We start from the raw sequence: 18,840 nt of genomic DNA on the forward strand, positions 1-18,840 counted from the left end.
AAATCATTTTTATTAATTTAGTTAAAAATAACAATCAAATCTGATGGACTTTTGTCATGAAATTGAAATGCATTAATCTAAGAAACAGGCAAAAATAATTTTTGAGTGTGACATTCTGAGAATTCTCCTTTTATAATTTATACTTTCATAGTAAACAAGACCAAATAATTTACATAACAAATGATACTCTTAAAACATGAATGATAATAGCATACGGAAGCTTCCCCTATCAGCACATGTAAAGAAAATCCAGAATTAAACACCAGCATCCAGTGGCATATGAGAGAGAGGAAGGAACTTCTGCAAATAAATTTGCGGTTAGAGACCAATGCAAAGCAGCAAACCAAAATACAAAGTGTATTGAAATCTGCAGAGAGTACATTTCTGTGCAAAGGACGAGTGTGTTCAGTTTGATTTTGCTGGGCTGACTATGACAAACAGGTTTTTTGTTGTTTTTTGTTCTAGGATCGAAATTCTTTGTGTTTGAACTTAAAAAAAAGTGAGTCAGTTGGTTGATATTGTAATTACTAGTATTACCAATTCAGTCATCCATAGAAGCAAAAATGATTGTTGTTTTAGTTACTTTTAGTGTTTGCATTACCTTTTGTTGTCTGGTGCAGTGGTTATCAAATGGGTTTGCATTGGACATCCAGTGACAAGCTCTATTTAAATTACCTACCATTATTTAGATGAGGGGATTCCAAATAAAATGAGCACACAACATAACTAACATAATGATAACACACAACATAATTGGATGCATAGGTCATTAGATAATCCACGGAAAGCACAATGTGCAGACAGAATCTGGCTTTCTGGCATCTTGCAATCTGGCTAAAAACACATCAGCTTTCCTGGATCAGATGATGTCATCGGAAATGATGTTGCATCATGGAATGCTAAACCAATCGGACCAATCATGTCTGCATGCTATGCAAACCTTTGGTCATTGTTGTGATTAGTTCTTATGTACAATTATGTTTTATTTTGTTTGGAGAGGCTTTTGGACATTTGGAGACGTTTTTGTACACTAGGATACATTATTTTAAATGAACTTTTGATTGCTTTGTTGAATCAACACAAAATTGTACTTGTTGTGATTTTTCAGCAGTCTCTCAGGATGAGAGTCTCAGAATTTAACTTAAACTATATCATTAAAAATAAGTGAACATTTTTCTTTAAAATGATAAACACTTGACCTTCCTTGTTTTTTAAATTTTTTGTTGTTGTTTTTTTTTTTTTTAGGAGTTGTAAGACTTTATTTTTGGGTATGCCACTAAAACTAAAGCTAAAAGGGTTAAGAAAACAAAAAAGTCCATAAAATCAAACATTAAAATGTATTAATGTTACCTTGAACTGCATAGGGCCAACATTCTTTATATATTCAAATTAACATGATACTGAATGTCTCTTAAATCTCTTTTAAATGGTTCCATGCTTAATTTGGCAAATTTCTACCTAGTGACTTATGTATATGTACCCAAATACCACAGAGATTGATTTGACGCATGACCTTTGACATCATCAACAAAAGAAGCATCTTCTCCACTAGCTCCTTTTAAAGGTGATAAGCCTATTTATTTTGATATCCTAATGATGCACAATTTTATCAATACTTGCATTTGATAATCATTTCCCCTGCTGTCCACGACCCCATCAGAACAGACCTGCAATCTATTTTTGGGTCGCAACCCACCAGCTGAGATCCACTGGTCTGCCTGAGTCAATACTACATACAAGTTCGAGTGTAAAGCAGTTGTGCTCTGCTATTCTCTTCAGCTGTGGGTTGTTCCAGGAGGAATTACTGTAAGTGTAGCTCAGTCAATTTTTGCAACAGACAGCAGTCAGCAGGCTGATTACAAGAATACACAGGAGAGGACATTTGGCAACTGCAATGCCCCATTTCATTTCCTAATGGTTCTCCTGTATTGCATGCATGAAGAGGCCAAGCTCTCAGAGAACTCTGCTGAGTAGACGCTCAGTCCTCATGTGGCTTTACTTTGGGTTTCCTCCTGTGTGATGCCCCATAATCGTGAGACCTGGATTTGCTCACAGGGTAAATCCTGTTGACCATTTAAAGAGCAATGTCAGTCAATGACTAATAAAATTTTTAATGTTAATAAACCTTGTATTTTGCACACAAAAATGGAAGGAACTTTCTGAAAAAGCAAGCTCTTATCTGATTTTTTGTTTTTACTACAGGTGGCAGTATGCATGGATTTCATTTCAGTCAGGGAAACAAAGTCATGGTTAAAAGTTACATGGCTGCTACAATCAATGCATAAAAGGAAGATCTAGTCACTGAATTTGAAAATGTTTGCAAGGTCTGACACATTCATTTTTCAAATAAATTTAGAGCTACTGTATCTGGCTGCCTAAATGGGCTGCCCTTAGCCAGAATAAGTTGCAAACTGGACCTGACTTTATGACAATTGTAACAACCCAGTGACAAAAAGAGGCAACGATTGACCTTTCTACCCATCATTTCATGGTACATGCAGTAACTGTTAGTGTTCCTCACCTGCGCTGATAGAGGTAGATGAGAAAGACCACATCATCCCTGAAGCAGGCTAGCTGATGGGGTCCAGGGGTGGTTATTACTCCACTGAATACATCACTGATAAACGTGTTCAAGCCCTGAGAATCAAAAGTAAACCAGCATTGTGACTCAGTCTGTTAACATGAGGATATTCTAGAGTATTCTAGAATTGTTTTTAGTAAATCTATTGGATGTAAGTGGATGAAAGATCTATATGTGACTTTCTAATCAAGCACAAACTGATAATAAATTGGCATACCCCATAGAAAAATCACATGTTTTGGTATGAAAAATATTGAATTGAGTGATATTATATTTTTGTTGTTATATTTTATTTCCCTGAGGAGCATTAGAATGTTAGACAAGTTAAGGTTTTATGTGCCAAAACAAGTTATTGTTTCTATTAAGATCACACTGAAATGATCAAGTACCCTGTTACAAATAAACTTCAGCCACTCTATGCTAACATTTGTATCATTTGGAAGGAAGTGCAGAGTGCAGGTGCCGAAATCCACTAGGTTTGACAAACTTTATCCAATTTTACTTTGTCATTAATTCTTCTGTTGTTTAGGAATAATAGCATCAATCCAGCTTCATTCTCATCAACTGCGACTGCATTCAGGACAAGTCTCTAAACACGGAAAAGGTATCATTGACGTGTACATGTGACCATTCATGCGTTGATATATATTAGAGCTGTCAAAATTAACGTTAACATGTGATTAATTTAAAAGATTTAACGTTTTCATTTTTCTTAATCACGTTTAACACATTTACCATTAAAACCTCATAAACCAGCGTAAACACTGTCCGCGCGGAGTCATTACATTGGCGCACACACCATGACCACACACAGCAGTGATTCAGTGTCAGTGCTAAAGTGATGGAGAAAGGAGCTCTTGATGCTATTTGTTGTACAAATCAAGCCCAGGTGGAACTTGTGACAGAAATCAAGTATTAAACAGCTGCAGGATTTCTGTGACAAAGCGGATAGCCACAGTCTACCAGCAGATTAATATTGTGGAGGATGACATATAAGAGATTTAATGCCCATCGCAATGAATATGCTACCCATGTGAGGACTAGTTCTTTCAATAAGTCAGCTTCGCACTTAGACTTTGGGAACCGTTTAATGTTACCGTACTTGAATTGGTGCTATTTCAGATTCTTTATACTGTGGAAGACTTTGGAAGACTTTGTTTGGGAAATGTTAATAAAGCATTTTATTGTAAAATTTTGTTTGGTTTTTCCTAAGAAAGAAATAGTGCATTTTGACAGAAAAATGAGTATATTTAGTCAAATTTATGCATTTCCAAAATATGGGATTAATCATGATTAACTTCGAAAAATTAAGCAATTAATCAATATAAAAAATTTGAATCGACAACAGCACTAATATTTTATTTTTTTAGGGCTGTCAATCAACGATGCTGATCGATGTTGCCGAATCGCAATTAATCGCATATACTGTACTTATAACATAAATAATTATAAATATAACAAATAAAATATAACAAATATTATAACACAAATAATGCAAATACATAACATCATTTACACTTATTGGGGCAGCAGACAAGTAAATCATTTACACAATACAAAAAGTGGTTTTAAAAGAGGTTTATTTCTATACTATTGAACATAACCCTATTATTGCCTTCTTCCCTCTGCACTATTTAAATTTTTACATGTTTCTATCATGGGTAATGAGCGATGCTTTTGGAGGATCTTACTTTGGTTGTGTCACATCTCAATAGTTTTCAGCATTGCTAGTCATAAGTGATGTGTTTTAGAATGCAGTGTCAAGTTATACGTAGTTTGAAACGCATCTTGAGATCCCTGAATTCTGTTGTGCTCTGTTTAGCATTCTTTGAGCGCTAAAACGCATCTGTGGAAGAATGTGCTACCTGCTCTCGTTGGTTTGACAAAGCGTGTTGCCTTCACAGCTGGAGCTGACTGCCCCCTACTGCAATGTGGTACATCAAGCTTGAATTGCTCTGATGGTAAGAAAATTCCTCATAATGGAATTTACATACAGGACGGGAGCATGATTAATTGTGTAATTTTTTTAACGCATTATTTTTCATATAATTCATTGCACCAAATTTAAGCATTAAATCGACAGCCCTAATCTATCTACTGTAGATCAGAAAGTTGTGGAATGCTACTTTTTAGCAGCTTAGTTTCAATAAATGCAATGCAAATAATTGAAGTTACAGTATGTTTTCATATTACAGCTTATAGTAACTCTTTTTTTAAGATAGTAGAAAATGTTATTTCTCACTATATTACTTAACGTACCTTATACATTAAGATGGACATCTGTAGGTGAGATACTGATTTTAACTGTGGAAAAAAGCAAAAAACACTGAGGAGGATTCAGAAGAAACAGCTGAGAAAAAAAAAGATTTCTGCGACTGAGCTGTATTTTGAGGGCTGGTCTATAAACAAACCTTGTAATTGATGAACAGCTGAGGAACCATTGACAAAAATCCAAACGCATAAACACCTGGATGTTTAAAGAAATGATAAACTATTATTTAACTTAATTTAAATACTCAAGTGTTCCTATAAAATACAGTTAACAGTACTGTTAAAATGAGTATTTCAGCTCTTACCACTAATAAGACCATTGGTTATCCAAGAATACCAACTATAGAGAGTTTGCAACACAATGATATATAAATACATTTATATGTTGATATTAAATGAGAATAATAAACAAAGGAATAAGCAACCATAATGCAATAATGTTACCTTTTATTTTGGAGATATAAGTATGAGTATACGGCCCCACTGATACACAACGGATAAATCAGATATGACAAGAACTTCATTGCCTATAAAAGTGAAGAAAATGTCTAGGTGAAGCTTTTTATAACGGATTGATCAGTCTAAAAGCACACACGTTCCCTCATACAAGCAGAAAAGCGAGTCAAGGCACCTGTGTAGATGACACATGTTATAGTGAGTTTAACAGCAAGGCAAACTAATTTTCGGCACCTAATTATTTATTATGGGTTATACCTTAGAGTCATACTCTTCTGTTGCTCGCTCAAAATCATCCATTCTTTCATCCTTCAAGAAAACATCTCAGAATGAGTAAAACATGTAGCACATTTCTCAGAAATTTTATATTGTCATAACTGAGTATAAGTAATAAATACTTGCATGAAATTGAGGACAAAGTGCTATGACCTTATTAACCTTCCACAACTACAAATGAATGAGATATAAAATGGTTATTACAAGAACAAATAATACAAGAGGATAATTCGTATTCAATACATTTGGTTTATACAAAAATAAAATGCTATGCTAATTGCCAACAGTTCAAAATGAGCACATTTCATCTATTTTTGTACCTCAATCAGAGCTGCAACCCCAATGGGCAGTAGAATGAGCCAGCCAGATTGCTCTTCTAGTAGATGGAGGAATATTACTACGGTGCTAAAACACCTCCACAGCACTGCAGAGATACAGAGACATGCTTAAAGCTTGGCACCTTTTCCCAAATGAGACAATTCAACATACAGGAGGTATTTATGCAGTACCTGATCTCTTAGAAATGCCTGCAAAACTCTTCTTTTCTCGCCAGAATCTTATGTCATTTTTGAAGGCAAAGACTTCAAATGAGAGCTGCAAAATAAAGTATTCCAATAGTGATATGATATTTGTATATATACATATAGATTAAAGATAAAACAAAAGCCAGTATCAAAACAATATTTTACATGGAATGCAGGTATGAGAACAGACAAAGCCAAGACATGCAGCCCGCTATCAATAAACATGGATTTAATTTCATCAAGGTTCTGCTCGGAAAATCCTGCAAGAGAAGAGCATTCATTTGATCAGAACTGAATTAAACATTAAACTTGAATTATTGCCTTATATGATACATTTAATGCTGTTGTGTCACTCACCAAAATGTTGGAGTGAGTAAATGACAGCTTGTATGTGGATCCATATTCTGAATTTGCGTAAGGTTATGGTTTCATATGATATTGTCAGCGGGACAGCTTTTGTGGTGCTGTTTATCTCCTGGGTAGTTTATAACATGTTAAAGTACATTCACACATCAAGCGCATATTAAAATTATACACATCATCTCAAAACTGCCACGACAGAACAAATATACATACTATTAAGTCCTTCAGTCGGCTTCTTAGATCATCGATCAGGAGAAGTGGCAGATACAATTTCTTTTTTTCCTTTTTTCCAACTTCAACTCTGAGGATATAAATGATAAAAAAGGTATTACATTCACATAAGTATCAGATAGTGTATATGATGAACTTTTTTCTTTTTAACACCTGTAAACTTTGCAACAAGAGTAATTCTGTAACTGATATTATTGTCAGTTACATCAGAACTGATTTAAAGAACTCACATTTTCATATATCGCTGCAGGTCGCTTGGTACTGCAGCACTGCTAAACGTGAAGTCCTCATTCATTACGTTCAAGTTAAGTCGTGATCTCCAGTAAGAAACAATCTGCTGCTTCTCTGGTGCCTTTAGACAGCAGACAAAACAGGAAAATATCCACATTTAAAGGGATAGTCATTTACTCACCCTCACGCCATCCCAGATGTGTTTGAATTTCTTTCTTCTGCAGAACACAAAGATTTTTCAAAAGAATATTTCAGCCCTGTAGGTCCTCAAAATGCAAGTGAATGGTGACCAGAAATTTGAAGCTCCAAAATGTACATAAAGTCAGCATAAACGTAATCCATTTGAATCCAGTGGTTTAATCCATATCTTCAGAAGCGATATGATATGTGTAGATGAGAAACAGATCAATATTCAAGTCTGTTTTTACTGTAAATTCTCCTACCCAGTAGGGAGCGATATGCATGAAGAATGCAAACTGCAAGAAGTGGAGAATGGTGAAAGTGGAGATTGATAGTATAAATCGACTTAAATATTGATCTGTTTCTCACCCACACCAATCACATCATTTCTGTAGATGTGGATTAAACCACTGTAGTTTTATGGATTACGTTAATGCTGCCTTTATGTCCTTTTGGAGCTTAACTTTGTTCATCAATTTATAAAAATGTCCACGCCAAAAAATTGCCATAATAATATTATATATTAATAGGGCTGTCAATCGATTAAACATTTTAATTACATGGTGTCTCGATTAATCAAATTTATTCCATATATAAATATTTGCTGAGAAAGCCCCTCAAATAAAAATCATTCAATATATAATGATGAAATTATAAAAGTTATAAAAATATATATATATATATATATATATATATATATATATATATATATATATATATATATATATATATATATTAGGGCTGTCGATTTAACACATTTCGCCATTACAAAGCCTCTCTATCAAACTAATCGGAGAAGTTAAGTTACACCCCGTTATTTTGCATTTACTCTTGGTATAGACAAAAGTGTCCAGAATGTTTAAATTGGACATTTATTTAAATGTTGCCTCGAGCATATGACAGAACACAAGATTGTGTATTGGTTAGTCCCCTTTCTGTTAGTTAGAGTGGACATATATGAGAGTGGAGTGTTGCGATCGTTGAAAATTTGGTTCAACATTTTGGGATCCCAGATATTAGTTTTATAGGTATTTACAACTGCGGGAGTGGTGATTACTGCTTTTGGAAAAGGTCATGAGGCATCAGTGTATTACTCCCTGCTAATTCAGAGTCTGGGGGATGGAGCTTTAATTTCTATCAAGAGAGTATGGGAGAAAGATGTAAACTTGGTATTGGAGGAACGAGTGTGGGCTAGGATTCTAAAAAATGTTAAGTCTGCATCTAGAGATGCAAGAGTTCGCCTTATGCAATTTAAGATTTTGAGTAGATTTTATTGGACCCCCTCTAGATTGGATAGAGCTTGGTCTTAAAGACACACCCACCTGCCAGCGATGTCAATCAGAGGATGGAGACATGGCCCAATGGCATAAAGGTTGAAATCTTAAAACTCGAAAGACAATTAGCATTTTTGACAATGGGTACCCTCAGAAGTTTTCACAGGGTTTTTATAATGGCAGTTTTGCATTTTGCAGTAAAATTACTTCAGACCTAATTTGACTCATAATTCCAAAACTACCATTCTAAAAAATCCATAAGAAAACTCAGAGGGAACCCATGGCTAATTAGTCTTCAAAGTTGTCCTACAAATTGATGTAATGTCTAAAACGCTCAATTATGTTGGTGATTTAAATTATTAAATGCATATTTATTTTATTTATACATTTATACTGTGAAATGTATTACCCTAACATTAATACAAAATAAAATTTAAAAAATCTAGTCACCACTGCTGCATTGGTTTTTCAAATACAGCTGCTGATAGAGTGACATTACATTTGGCAATTAAATCTATTTTGTACAGTCATAAAAATGAAATAGTGGATTTATCTTTTTATGTTGGTTAAAAAAACATTGGTCTCCCATGTTCTTCTATAGAAATTGACCCCGCTATATTTTACTTCTGTGTTCCAAACCTGGAAATGTGTAAAGTGTGCATACCTCATGTGTGTCTTTAGATGTTGTGCCAGTAGACTGAAGTGGGATCATTTGAGAGGTGAGACGGGTCACAAGCCGCACATTTCGGCTGTCTTTCCAAGGTGAAACTCCACTCTTGTGTACAAACACTACAGCATGGACTGTTCCATTATTATGTGTCATCTCAGGAAGTGCAAAACTCACCTTTCTGTATTCAGATCACAAAAATATACTTGATTTATTCAACATGAACAACTATCTGAGCAACCATGCAAGCGCACACACCATAACTAACATAAACTAACAACGAACAATTGTACCTTCATAAATTAACATTAACAAAGATGAATAAATACAGCAAGAAGTTATTGTTCATTGTTAGTTCACGATAACAAATGTACTTGCAAACCTAAAGTGAACATAAAGTGTCACCTAAACTTGTTTTTGTGAAACATTTTCTTTGAAAGTGTATTTTGCAACCTGCTTTGATATGCAAAGACATTCATACATTTTTAAGTCACGGTTTAATGTCCAAATACTTTTGGGGGGCCATTGTTACATGGTACTAAATAGTTACCATACTCATCAACCTGAAAAACTCAAATAATTAGTTTTAATAAAATGTAACCTTTTAAGCTACGAGGGTGTTTTTAAAGATTTTCTGTTTCATTGGCATACCCCAAAATTAAAGCCTTATAACAACAACAACAACAACAAAAAAGAAACAAAAATTTTTATGTTATAGATTATTATAAATTCTGAGACTCAGCCTAAGACACACAAAAATTATTATTTATTTAATTTAACTTATTTTCTGATTTGACATTATATATCTCTGAGTGTAAATAATGTGGCTAAAAAAAACTGATTCGTTCCCAATCATGTAACCTCTAACTGAGCAAAATTTTGTGTTGATACGACAAAGCAGTCAAAAGTTATAGCATTACAAAAATAATTTTTCCTAGTGACCAAAAGCCTCTCCAAACAAATAAAACATAATAATTGTACATAAGGATGAATTACACATGCAAACACAACAATGACTAAAGGTTTGCATAGCATGCAGTCAGAATTTTAGCAATGAGATTTCACATAATGAGTTTCATTCTGTCCCATTTGAGTCGACATTGAGTTATGTACTTGGCACAATCTCCTGGTGGTCATATGTAATTAGAGTGATTTGACTCTCTGCCCAAATATGGAGGACTAGTAGTAGTAGTAGTAGTAGTAGTAGTCCTTTATTGTCACATAGTAAACCAGTGAAATTGGCCATCGACCTGTCCATACAAACATACATATGACAAGGGGATAGACAGGACAGGAAGACAGGGAATTAGAAGAAATACAGCATGACATGAGGAGAGGAGAGGAGAAAAAAAAGGCAGCCCCCAGACTATGCTCCTTAAGAAGTACAGTGTGGGAACAGGGAAAAAAACACCTCAGCAACATTAGCACATAATCAGTACACTCTACAACATGAACAAGACTTGCAACAGGGGAGGGATTGGGGGGTGGAGGTGGCCCAGCACAGGCAAGCAGCCATCCGGACCTGCAGCCATGTTCGGCGCTGGTCACAGACCCGCCTGTCAGACTGGGGGTACAAAGCGCAAGGCGAGGGATAGGGTATCGGGCGGATGATTGCATATCTGTATATATGTGTAAGAGTTCATGTGTGTGTAGGCCTGGAGAGTCGCTATGCCAGCATCTAATCTAGGTGCCTCAGTCCGCAGGGTTGTCATAGCGATACACAGCAAGTTGCCATGGAGACAACCTTGATCAGGTCCCAGACATAGTCAACAATCACCAGGTGTCTGGGGAGTCGGGAAGGAACGCAGAGTGGCTCACTGCAGTGCTCTTCCGGGGAGTTGTTGTTCCAACAGCGGCCTTGGCCAAGGCCAGTGCTGGTTGAGGGTGGCCGAAACAGATAAGATTGGGATTGTTTGGTCTTAAGGAGAGTAGCCGCATTCTAATTTACACGGCTATTCTCCTGGTCCATTTTGGTCTCTGAAACGATCCATTTGCCTTTGCAAAGCTGTGAGCTTCTCCATGATGTTATCCGTATTTTGGTTCATAGACCCAGTCTGAGTGCAGACAGCTCTGCCCACTGTTTCAATCATGACGGGCAGCCTTGTGAGGCTTTGGACAGCTGTCACCGTCTTCTTAACTCCTCGATAAACCAGGGCAATGCCTAATCCAATCAGCAGAAGACCTGTTATCATGGTACCGAATAGGTAGATATCTTCAACGTCCTCCACGGAAAGAGCCGCCAGACACACGACCCGCCACCTCTCCCACGCGTCCATCGTGTAGCCAGCTGCGAACGTTCCGTCAGGGCAGACAGGTTCCCCCGAACCCAAGCTTCTCGTCGAGAAGATGGTGTCAATTGCGTTGAGAGACCAGTTGATCAGTGGACTATCACCACTGGTTGGAGCAATCTGAACCGAATCTGATTGGTTTGTGTTTGGGCTCGTTTTAACTTTAATCTCCTCATCTAAGAAATAGTATGTGTATGTATTTGATATTTTATGTTCTGATTATTTTTCCTGAAGCTGTAAGGGAAAATGCGGCATATGAGCAACACCTGTTTACATGTAACATGGATGTTAAAGGCATGTACTTAGCTATTACTCACTATTGTTTTGTCTGTGAGTAAAACATACAGTTGTATTCTACTCTTCGAGAGCTTTCCATCAATATAGTACAGTTGGCTATTGGTGAGTTTGATGTTTTTACTAGGGCTGTCGATTTAACGCGTTAATTCAGTGCGATTAATTTGACTAAAAATAACGCGTTAAAAAAATTAACGCAATTAATCGCAATGCCCACGGATATGGAAGATTGCTGAGAAATGCAAGCTTGTAGTACCACCTATTTACTCCAGAGGGCAGTAAGTGAAACTTCAGCTGTGTGGCAATGCGCCGTTTATACAATGAAGAAAAACCCCCTTGAGCAGCAGAACAACACATACATGCGTTACGTTCTTGCATTCAAAACACTTGATGGAGCACAAATCTGAACTAAGAGATCTCAAGATTTCTTCTAAGTATTAAATTATATTTATCTTGACACAGTGTCCTAAAAATGTATGTTTATGATGCAATGCACCAGAGACGCTACACAAGCATGTCTGACGCAGATGTAAATTGACGGTGCTTAAACAAGCCCTCATAATAAATCTCCAACTGATTGACAAATTCTCTTGTGAAATGGATTGCTGTGAACTGTGTGACAATGATTGACTTATGATCAGTAATATGGTAGTAAACAATACATTGTATTCTAAAGCCGCTTTTTGTATCGTCTTGTCAATGATTAACTCTTCTGCCACAAGAAATGTAATGCATTTTAATTATCTGAATATTTGTTATTATATATATATATATATATATACATACATATATAATAATTTTTTTAAATATTTAAAGATAACTATGTATAATTAGTTCATCATTATATATTGAATTATTGTTATATGAGGGGCTTTCTCAGCAAATATTTGTATATGCGTTTAATCGCGATTAATTAATCGGGACACCATGTAATTAATTCGACAGCCCTAGTTTTTACCGATTACATAATTTGTACAATGTAAAATGTTTAATACATTATCGAAACGTACTCCAGGTAGGGAATGAGGTATTGCCCCAAGTGAAGGAGTTCAAGTACCTCGGGGTCTTGTTCACGAGTGAGGGGACAATGGAGCGGGAGGTTGGCCGGAGAATCGGGGCAGCGGGGGCGGTATTGCACTCGCTCTATCGCACCGTTTGTCACGAAAAGAGAGCTGAGCCGAAAGGCAAAGCTCTCGATCTACCGGTCAATTTTTGTTCCTACCCTCACCTATGGTCATGAAGGTTGGGTCATGACCCGAAAGAACTAGGTCAGCGAGTACAAGCGGCCGAAATGGGCTTCCTCAGAAGGGTGGCGGGCTTCTCCCTTAGAGATAGGGTGAGGAGCTCAGTCATCCATGAGGAGCTCGGAGTAGAGCCGCTGCTCCTTTGCGTTGAAAGGAGTCAGTTGAGGTGGTTTGGGCATCTGGTAAGGATGCCCCCTGGCCGCCTCCCTAGGGAGGTGTTTCAGGCACGTCCAGCTGGGAGGAGGCCTCGGGGAAGACCCAGGACTAGGTGGAGAGATTACATCTCCACACTGGCCTGGGAACGCCTCGGGGTTCCCCCAGTCAGAGTTGGTTAATGTGGCTCGGGATAGGGAAGTTTGGGGCCCCCTGCTGGAGCAGCTGCCCCCGCGACCCGACTTCGGATAAGCGGTTGAAGATGGGTGGATGGATGGACATTATCTAAACAGAACACATTTGATTTGTCTGCAAATTTCAAAGCACTTCTTCAGTTTTGGTCATATGTCTACATGCATTGTAAAGAACAGTTTCTAAGCTATAAAACAACACCTATTTTTTTGTTGGTCAAAACTGTAGTTATTCGTATTTTTATCATTTCGTGCACTTCGAGCTTAAAGGGTTAAATAGGGCAAATTTTTATATAGGGTTAATTTATCAAAATGATAAAAGGATATTTGTTTGTAGGAAAGTTCTTACCAACAACAAAGGAGCTAAAACAGTTTTTCCTTTCAAATATATTCATGTTTAAAATCATTAATGCAACAAATCTAACAAAACACAAAAAGGTCAGCTTGCCTTTCAAACTTGGAGTTGATGCCAAATCTGTCCAGTTTGAACATAAGGTTGTGTCCAGCCTCATCACTGGGGTCCAGAGCATAATAGAGGCTGAGCTGTAGATTTCATAGTAGACATTCTCACATTACATGCCATAACTGTGAACTTATTTCCCATTATATTCCATTCCATATGTGGTTAAAGGAGAAGATATGTTCCTGTACTCTCACCTGCAGTCGAGGCTTTGCAGTGAGATAAGATGTCACGCAGCTGTCACCTCTGGTGCTGTCACAGGGTTTGGTGTGTATGAAGCCGTATATGGCCCAGCATGTATGGAGGACATACACCACCAGCACTCCAAAAATCACTTTGGTATAAGACATCTTCAACTGAGACCCATTCTTGGGCTTAGAACAGCACGATGGGAACATCTTAAAGTCAAATCGTTATCGTAAAGGAGATATAACCAAGACAAAAGCCTTTAGAAATGTTCCCTGCACAGCATCACTTGCCTTGTTCATTCATTCATTCATTCATTCATTGTGCGCTCGCTCGTCGATATGATGATGATGATGATGTTCTGCATGTATTCCAGGCGCTGTGAAAGCATCAGTGAAGCGTCGGTTTGATTTAGCAGTGAATGACAAGAGGCGTCATACCATCAGACATTCAAGACGGGAGCAGAGGTATTAATTTACCAATAATTTATCAATAATTTACCAATACCAATGCACTCGAGAGACGGTGTGAGGATCCGATGTATTAAGAGCATCTCGGCATTGGCAGACGTGGGCAGATTTGAGTGGGATGTAGGTGGAGAGCGACACGCTGCGGTCGCCATGAGAACGCACAAATGGGTTTTCAAGCTTAATTTATATTTTTTTCATTATTCCTTATTTATTTTTTATATAATTAACAGATTAATCACCAAATTGTGTTCTAAACTCTTTAGATATTCTATTAGATATTCAATATCAATCCCAAAAAATTGGGTAAACACATTTTTAATGGATTCTTCCTCTAAGTTACAAAAGACACATGTAGTCTCCATGTGTCCAAAAATCTTGAGACTACTCCTCACACCAGATAAATTAAATGAACAAATTTATATGTGACTTCTTTAACTTTATTGGTCTCACCAGTACAGTACCGTTATCGTACCAGTTTCTAAAAAATAAAGATTTGTTTTTAAAAACAATATTCTTGTTATTTCAAATTACAGATTTGTGTGGAGAGAAGTTATGTTTATAAATGAGCATCCATAATGAAAAAAACCTGTCAATGAAAACAAGATAGCTTTATCGGAACCTTGTTTAGAGCAAAATTACATCTAAAAAAATTATAAACCTCCCAACGTTTAAAAAATCAGGTCAGGGATGATGTTCCATATTTTGTCTTTAAAGCACAAATAATTATTTATCCATTTATTCCTTAATACGCAATTAGCAGTATTAAAATCAATTCAGACCACCTTCTTCAATTGGATTGCATAGAATCGTCTTTTTTTAAATAGTGCGGTCTGTTCTTCCAGATGAAATTAAACAATAGTATCTGTTTATTTAACCCTTTGATGCGCAAGCTATGGAAACCCCTTCTAATGCACAACATGGGTCTAAAAAGACCCGTAATCATTTCCTATGTTGTTTCATGCATGGCTGGACTTTTTTTATTTTATTTTTTATCTTTTGAGATCAATTTATTTAAGCATTTAATATTCCATGATCTATAAATTCCATGATTTATAAATATTAAAAATGTCTTGTTTTCAATTACCAAAAATTATTATTTTACATTTTTTCTAGGTTTTGTGTTACTATATCAAATTTACTTATCCAGCATGATAAAACAAAAGAATAAAGACAACATTTTGTCACATTAATCATTTTAGCAGTCATTTAGACAACACATTTAACACTTGAAATGTTTATTTGCCACTTTGTCTCACATAGCATTCACATATCACAGATAATTGATAACACTGAAATTGAACTGTGTAACTGTATTGAATTGTGGTGAATGTGATCAAATAAAAGAAAATACAACAAACAAAATAAAATCACACTGGTACAGCGGCATCTCAAATTGCCATCTTAGTGCTTACATGCCTCACAAATGACAACTACACGTTTGTGCTCCTTGCACACAGGCCTGGTGCACTGGGAACACCAGCTGCTGACTTTTCTGTCTTTGGCAGCTGGGCATATTCTGCATCTCTTCCTCTTCGATTGGTCCTCCTGTGGCTGAGTGTTTTGTTTTTCTATCCCACATCTTCCCATTGACTCTATGATATGGCTTTGAAGGAGAGGCATGCCCTCCAAGCGTCTCTTCATATAAGGAATGACAAGCTCTTTGACGAGCTCCTTGAGGAATAGCCGTCTTGCATTGGTCACACCACCCATGTAATCAGGCTGCAATGTGCAGTGAAGATGGAGTAGGCATTGAGGGTGGCAACATCCAGTACATTGTACCATAGCACCACGGGCCACCTCCGTGTTCTCCGCTTACATGAGTAGGTGCGAACCATCTGATCCATTGTGTCCACTCCTCCTTTGGTTTTGTTATAGTACTTGATAATTTCTGGTTTCTTCTTGAATGAAAAACTGTTGTCATCCACTGCTTTGTCATCATGCATGGTGCTCAGGAGGACAACAGCCTTTCCCTTCTTTGGCACATAGCTTACCATGGTCATGTTGCCATTGAATCCAAATTCTGAGCTATACTTCTCCCTCAATTTGGATGGCTTCATGACAGGCGGTATGTCCTGCTTGTTCTGGCGAAGAGTTCCCACAATGGTCAGGTTCTTCTCAAGAAGCTTCTCAGCCAAAGGGACACTGGTAAAGAAGTTGTCCATTGTGATGTTGCGACCTATAATTTAAAAAAATTATATAACAATGACTTAAATTTAATTACTTAAATCAATTTACTCAACATAAAACTCTCAATTTCAACAATAAAATAAACAATTAATAGATTATCTAATGTATTGTATTGCATAGTGCAAATAAATAAATTTCTCACAATGGTAATTAAAAATTAAATACACACCATAAAAGATTGGTACAGTGATCTAGGTTTTATCATTTCAAGAGTATATTCACTTTAGTATTCTATATTCACCTGTCTGTCTGATTCCGCTACACAACTGTTGGACGATATTCTCTCCAAGGTTCCGCTGAACCTCCTCTCCTGGCTGTCTCCCTGTGTAGACCATTCCATCTATCGCATAAGGCACCCTTGCATCACACATCCAGAATATTTTTAATCCATACTTTGCAGGCTTACTGGGCATGTATTGCAAGAACTTGCACCTGCCCCGGAATGGCACAAGCTGCTCATCTATGGTGACACAGTCACTGGGGATGAACCGTCTTCTGCAACTAGCCAGGAAACAGTCCCAGACATACCTGAATGCCGCCATGTGATCTGTTTCCAGTCGTAATGCCCTGGTCCTCTTGTCATCAAATCGTATGAACCTGCGGATAGCCTCATATCTCCTGAGCCCCATGGTTGCTTTGTACATTGGATTTTGCAGTGGATCCAGAAACAGCTCCCGCAAGGCCACATCCCAGCTCTTATCCCCCCCTGCAAGGAGGGTCAAACCAATAAAGGCCATGAATTCCTCTTTGTCAATGCTTCTCCATTTTTTCCCTTTTACCGCTGCTGTTCTTCTTCCCTCTAAGTTGGTACATTTCAGAACCTCCTCAATGATGTTGTCACTGATGAACATATCCCAGGCATCTTTTGGTGAGATAGCTGTTGAACCAGGTACAGGTCCTGGGCAGCTCCTTAGGATGTTGTGGCTTCTTGTTCTGCCCTCAGGGGGGGATGCTTGCTCCAGTAAGACCCCCTTTTACTCATTCTATCTGACTGGGTCTGAGTTTCATCTTCAGAGGACTCATCAGACAAGTCTTCAATGTCATCAAAGGAGTCTTCTTCATCTACAAGAGCTGGATTTACACCCACAACTCCAGATTGACCCTGTGGTACATAGTCTAGGTCATCAGCATCAGATATCACAGAGTCTGAATCAGTACTAAGAATTGCCGCATCTTCCTCATCCTGTTCTTCATGCAGCATCTCGACAACCATTTCAACCGTTAATCTTGATTGGCTGGTCCCAGTCATACTCACACTCTATGTGTAAAGAAATTCAAAAGCACAAGAATATTTTCAAATGGACATCAAACAGTTTATCAAGTATATAGTTATTATATATTGTCATTATTGGACAGAAACCTTATATGTCCAAAACTTGTGATTTATGACAAAAAATAAAAATGAAGGTTTCGCTCAGACAGCTAAGATATATATTAATATTAGTTTCTTTACAGTTTCAGTGTGTCTCTTCTATTTGTGTATGTAAAAAGAAATTACGCTTTTGAAGGCCAAAATTAGCATAAATGTGAGCGCTTTTCAACGTTAAAAGAAAAAAAGGGATATAAAGTCATGGGACTTTAATGTTTTTTTTTTTTTTTTTGTGTGACATACATTATATTTCTCTGTTAGCCTACTTAGTGGAGTAGAGAAAAGTGTTCTTAACTGAAGAGAGCTGCTCACACTTAAATGTAAACTAAAAAAGGTAATGACTAGCAGGAAACCACTAACAACATGAAAGTTTAAAAAAGATTTACAAAGATTAAAAAGATATTAAGAAATAAATAATTTACCTGTTGAGGGTGTCTTGACAATCTGTGTAATTGGATGACTGCTGAGCTCCAGTAATGAGGTGGCGTTGACAGTTACAGTTCGAAAATCAAAAAGGCGGGAAAAAAGAACCCTAAACTCTTAAAACATTGAATCATTTCAGCATATGAAGGATTATGAACTGTTAGGCCTTCTACATGTAAATAAGCTTTAAAATACAATCTTTTTTTAGTGTAGCTAACATTAGCTAGCTAGAATATGTCACCAGCTAGCTATAGCTAATAGTAGTATTGGACATGTTTCTCCTCACAAGTAATTTCTCTCTAGGATTACAAGGTCAAGGTAACCAGCCTAATATTCACAAATTATGTCCATCTTTTACAAAATATAAAGTATTTTCTGTGGTTAAAATAACATAAGACTTGCATCAAATATACAAAAGCAGCCGTGTTGAGTTGTGAAATGTGTGGCAGGTGAATAGTATTCTGCAGTAAATATTCCTACTTGCAACAATGTGCAAATATCAAAGGTTTCCATATGGGTCA

The 18,840-nt window shown here is 36.9% G+C and overlaps 1 protein-coding gene across 1 annotated transcript; it reads right to left on the minus strand.

Annotated features, from left to right (window-relative positions):
• Window positions 1–1,139: 1,139 nt before the first annotated feature.
• LOC127655598 (lipid scramblase CLPTM1L-like) lies at window positions 1,140–14,171 on the minus strand. Its single transcript, XM_052143489.1, has 17 exons — window positions 13,882–14,171; window positions 13,673–13,767; window positions 9,052–9,235; window positions 6,933–7,054; window positions 6,685–6,772; window positions 6,466–6,583; window positions 6,274–6,368; window positions 6,094–6,178; window positions 5,905–6,008; window positions 5,707–5,755; window positions 5,567–5,631; window positions 5,297–5,379; window positions 5,158–5,192; window positions 4,993–5,048; window positions 4,841–4,885; window positions 2,522–2,637; window positions 1,140–2,063 (listed from the first exon to the last, which is right to left on the minus strand). Exons 1-17 carry the CDS (start codon window positions 14,080–14,082, stop codon window positions 1,979–1,981), a joined length of 1,626 nt encoding a protein of 541 aa, XP_051999449.1. The 5' UTR covers window positions 14,083–14,171; the 3' UTR covers window positions 1,140–1,978.
• Between the last annotated feature and the right edge of the window lie 4,669 nt (window positions 14,172–18,840).

This window comes from Xyrauchen texanus, chromosome 15 (assembly GCF_025860055.1).
Source record: "Xyrauchen texanus isolate HMW12.3.18 chromosome 15, RBS_HiC_50CHRs, whole genome shotgun sequence".
NCBI lineage: Eukaryota > Metazoa > Chordata > Actinopteri > Cypriniformes > Catostomidae > Xyrauchen > Xyrauchen texanus.

Coding starts and splice junctions, on each gene's coding strand:
- LOC127655598 (XM_052143489.1), bottom strand. CDS start 14,082: ATGTTCCCATCGTGCTGTTCTAAGCCCAAGAATGGGTCTCAGTTGAAG. Junction 6,584..6,684: donor GCCGACTGAAGGACTTAATA/GTATGTATATTT, acceptor TAAACTACCCAG/GAGATAAACAGCACCACAAA. Junction 5,632..5,706: donor TTGTCCTCAATTTCATGCAA/GTATTTATTACT, acceptor ACTCATTCTGAG/ATGTTTTCTTGAAGGATGAA.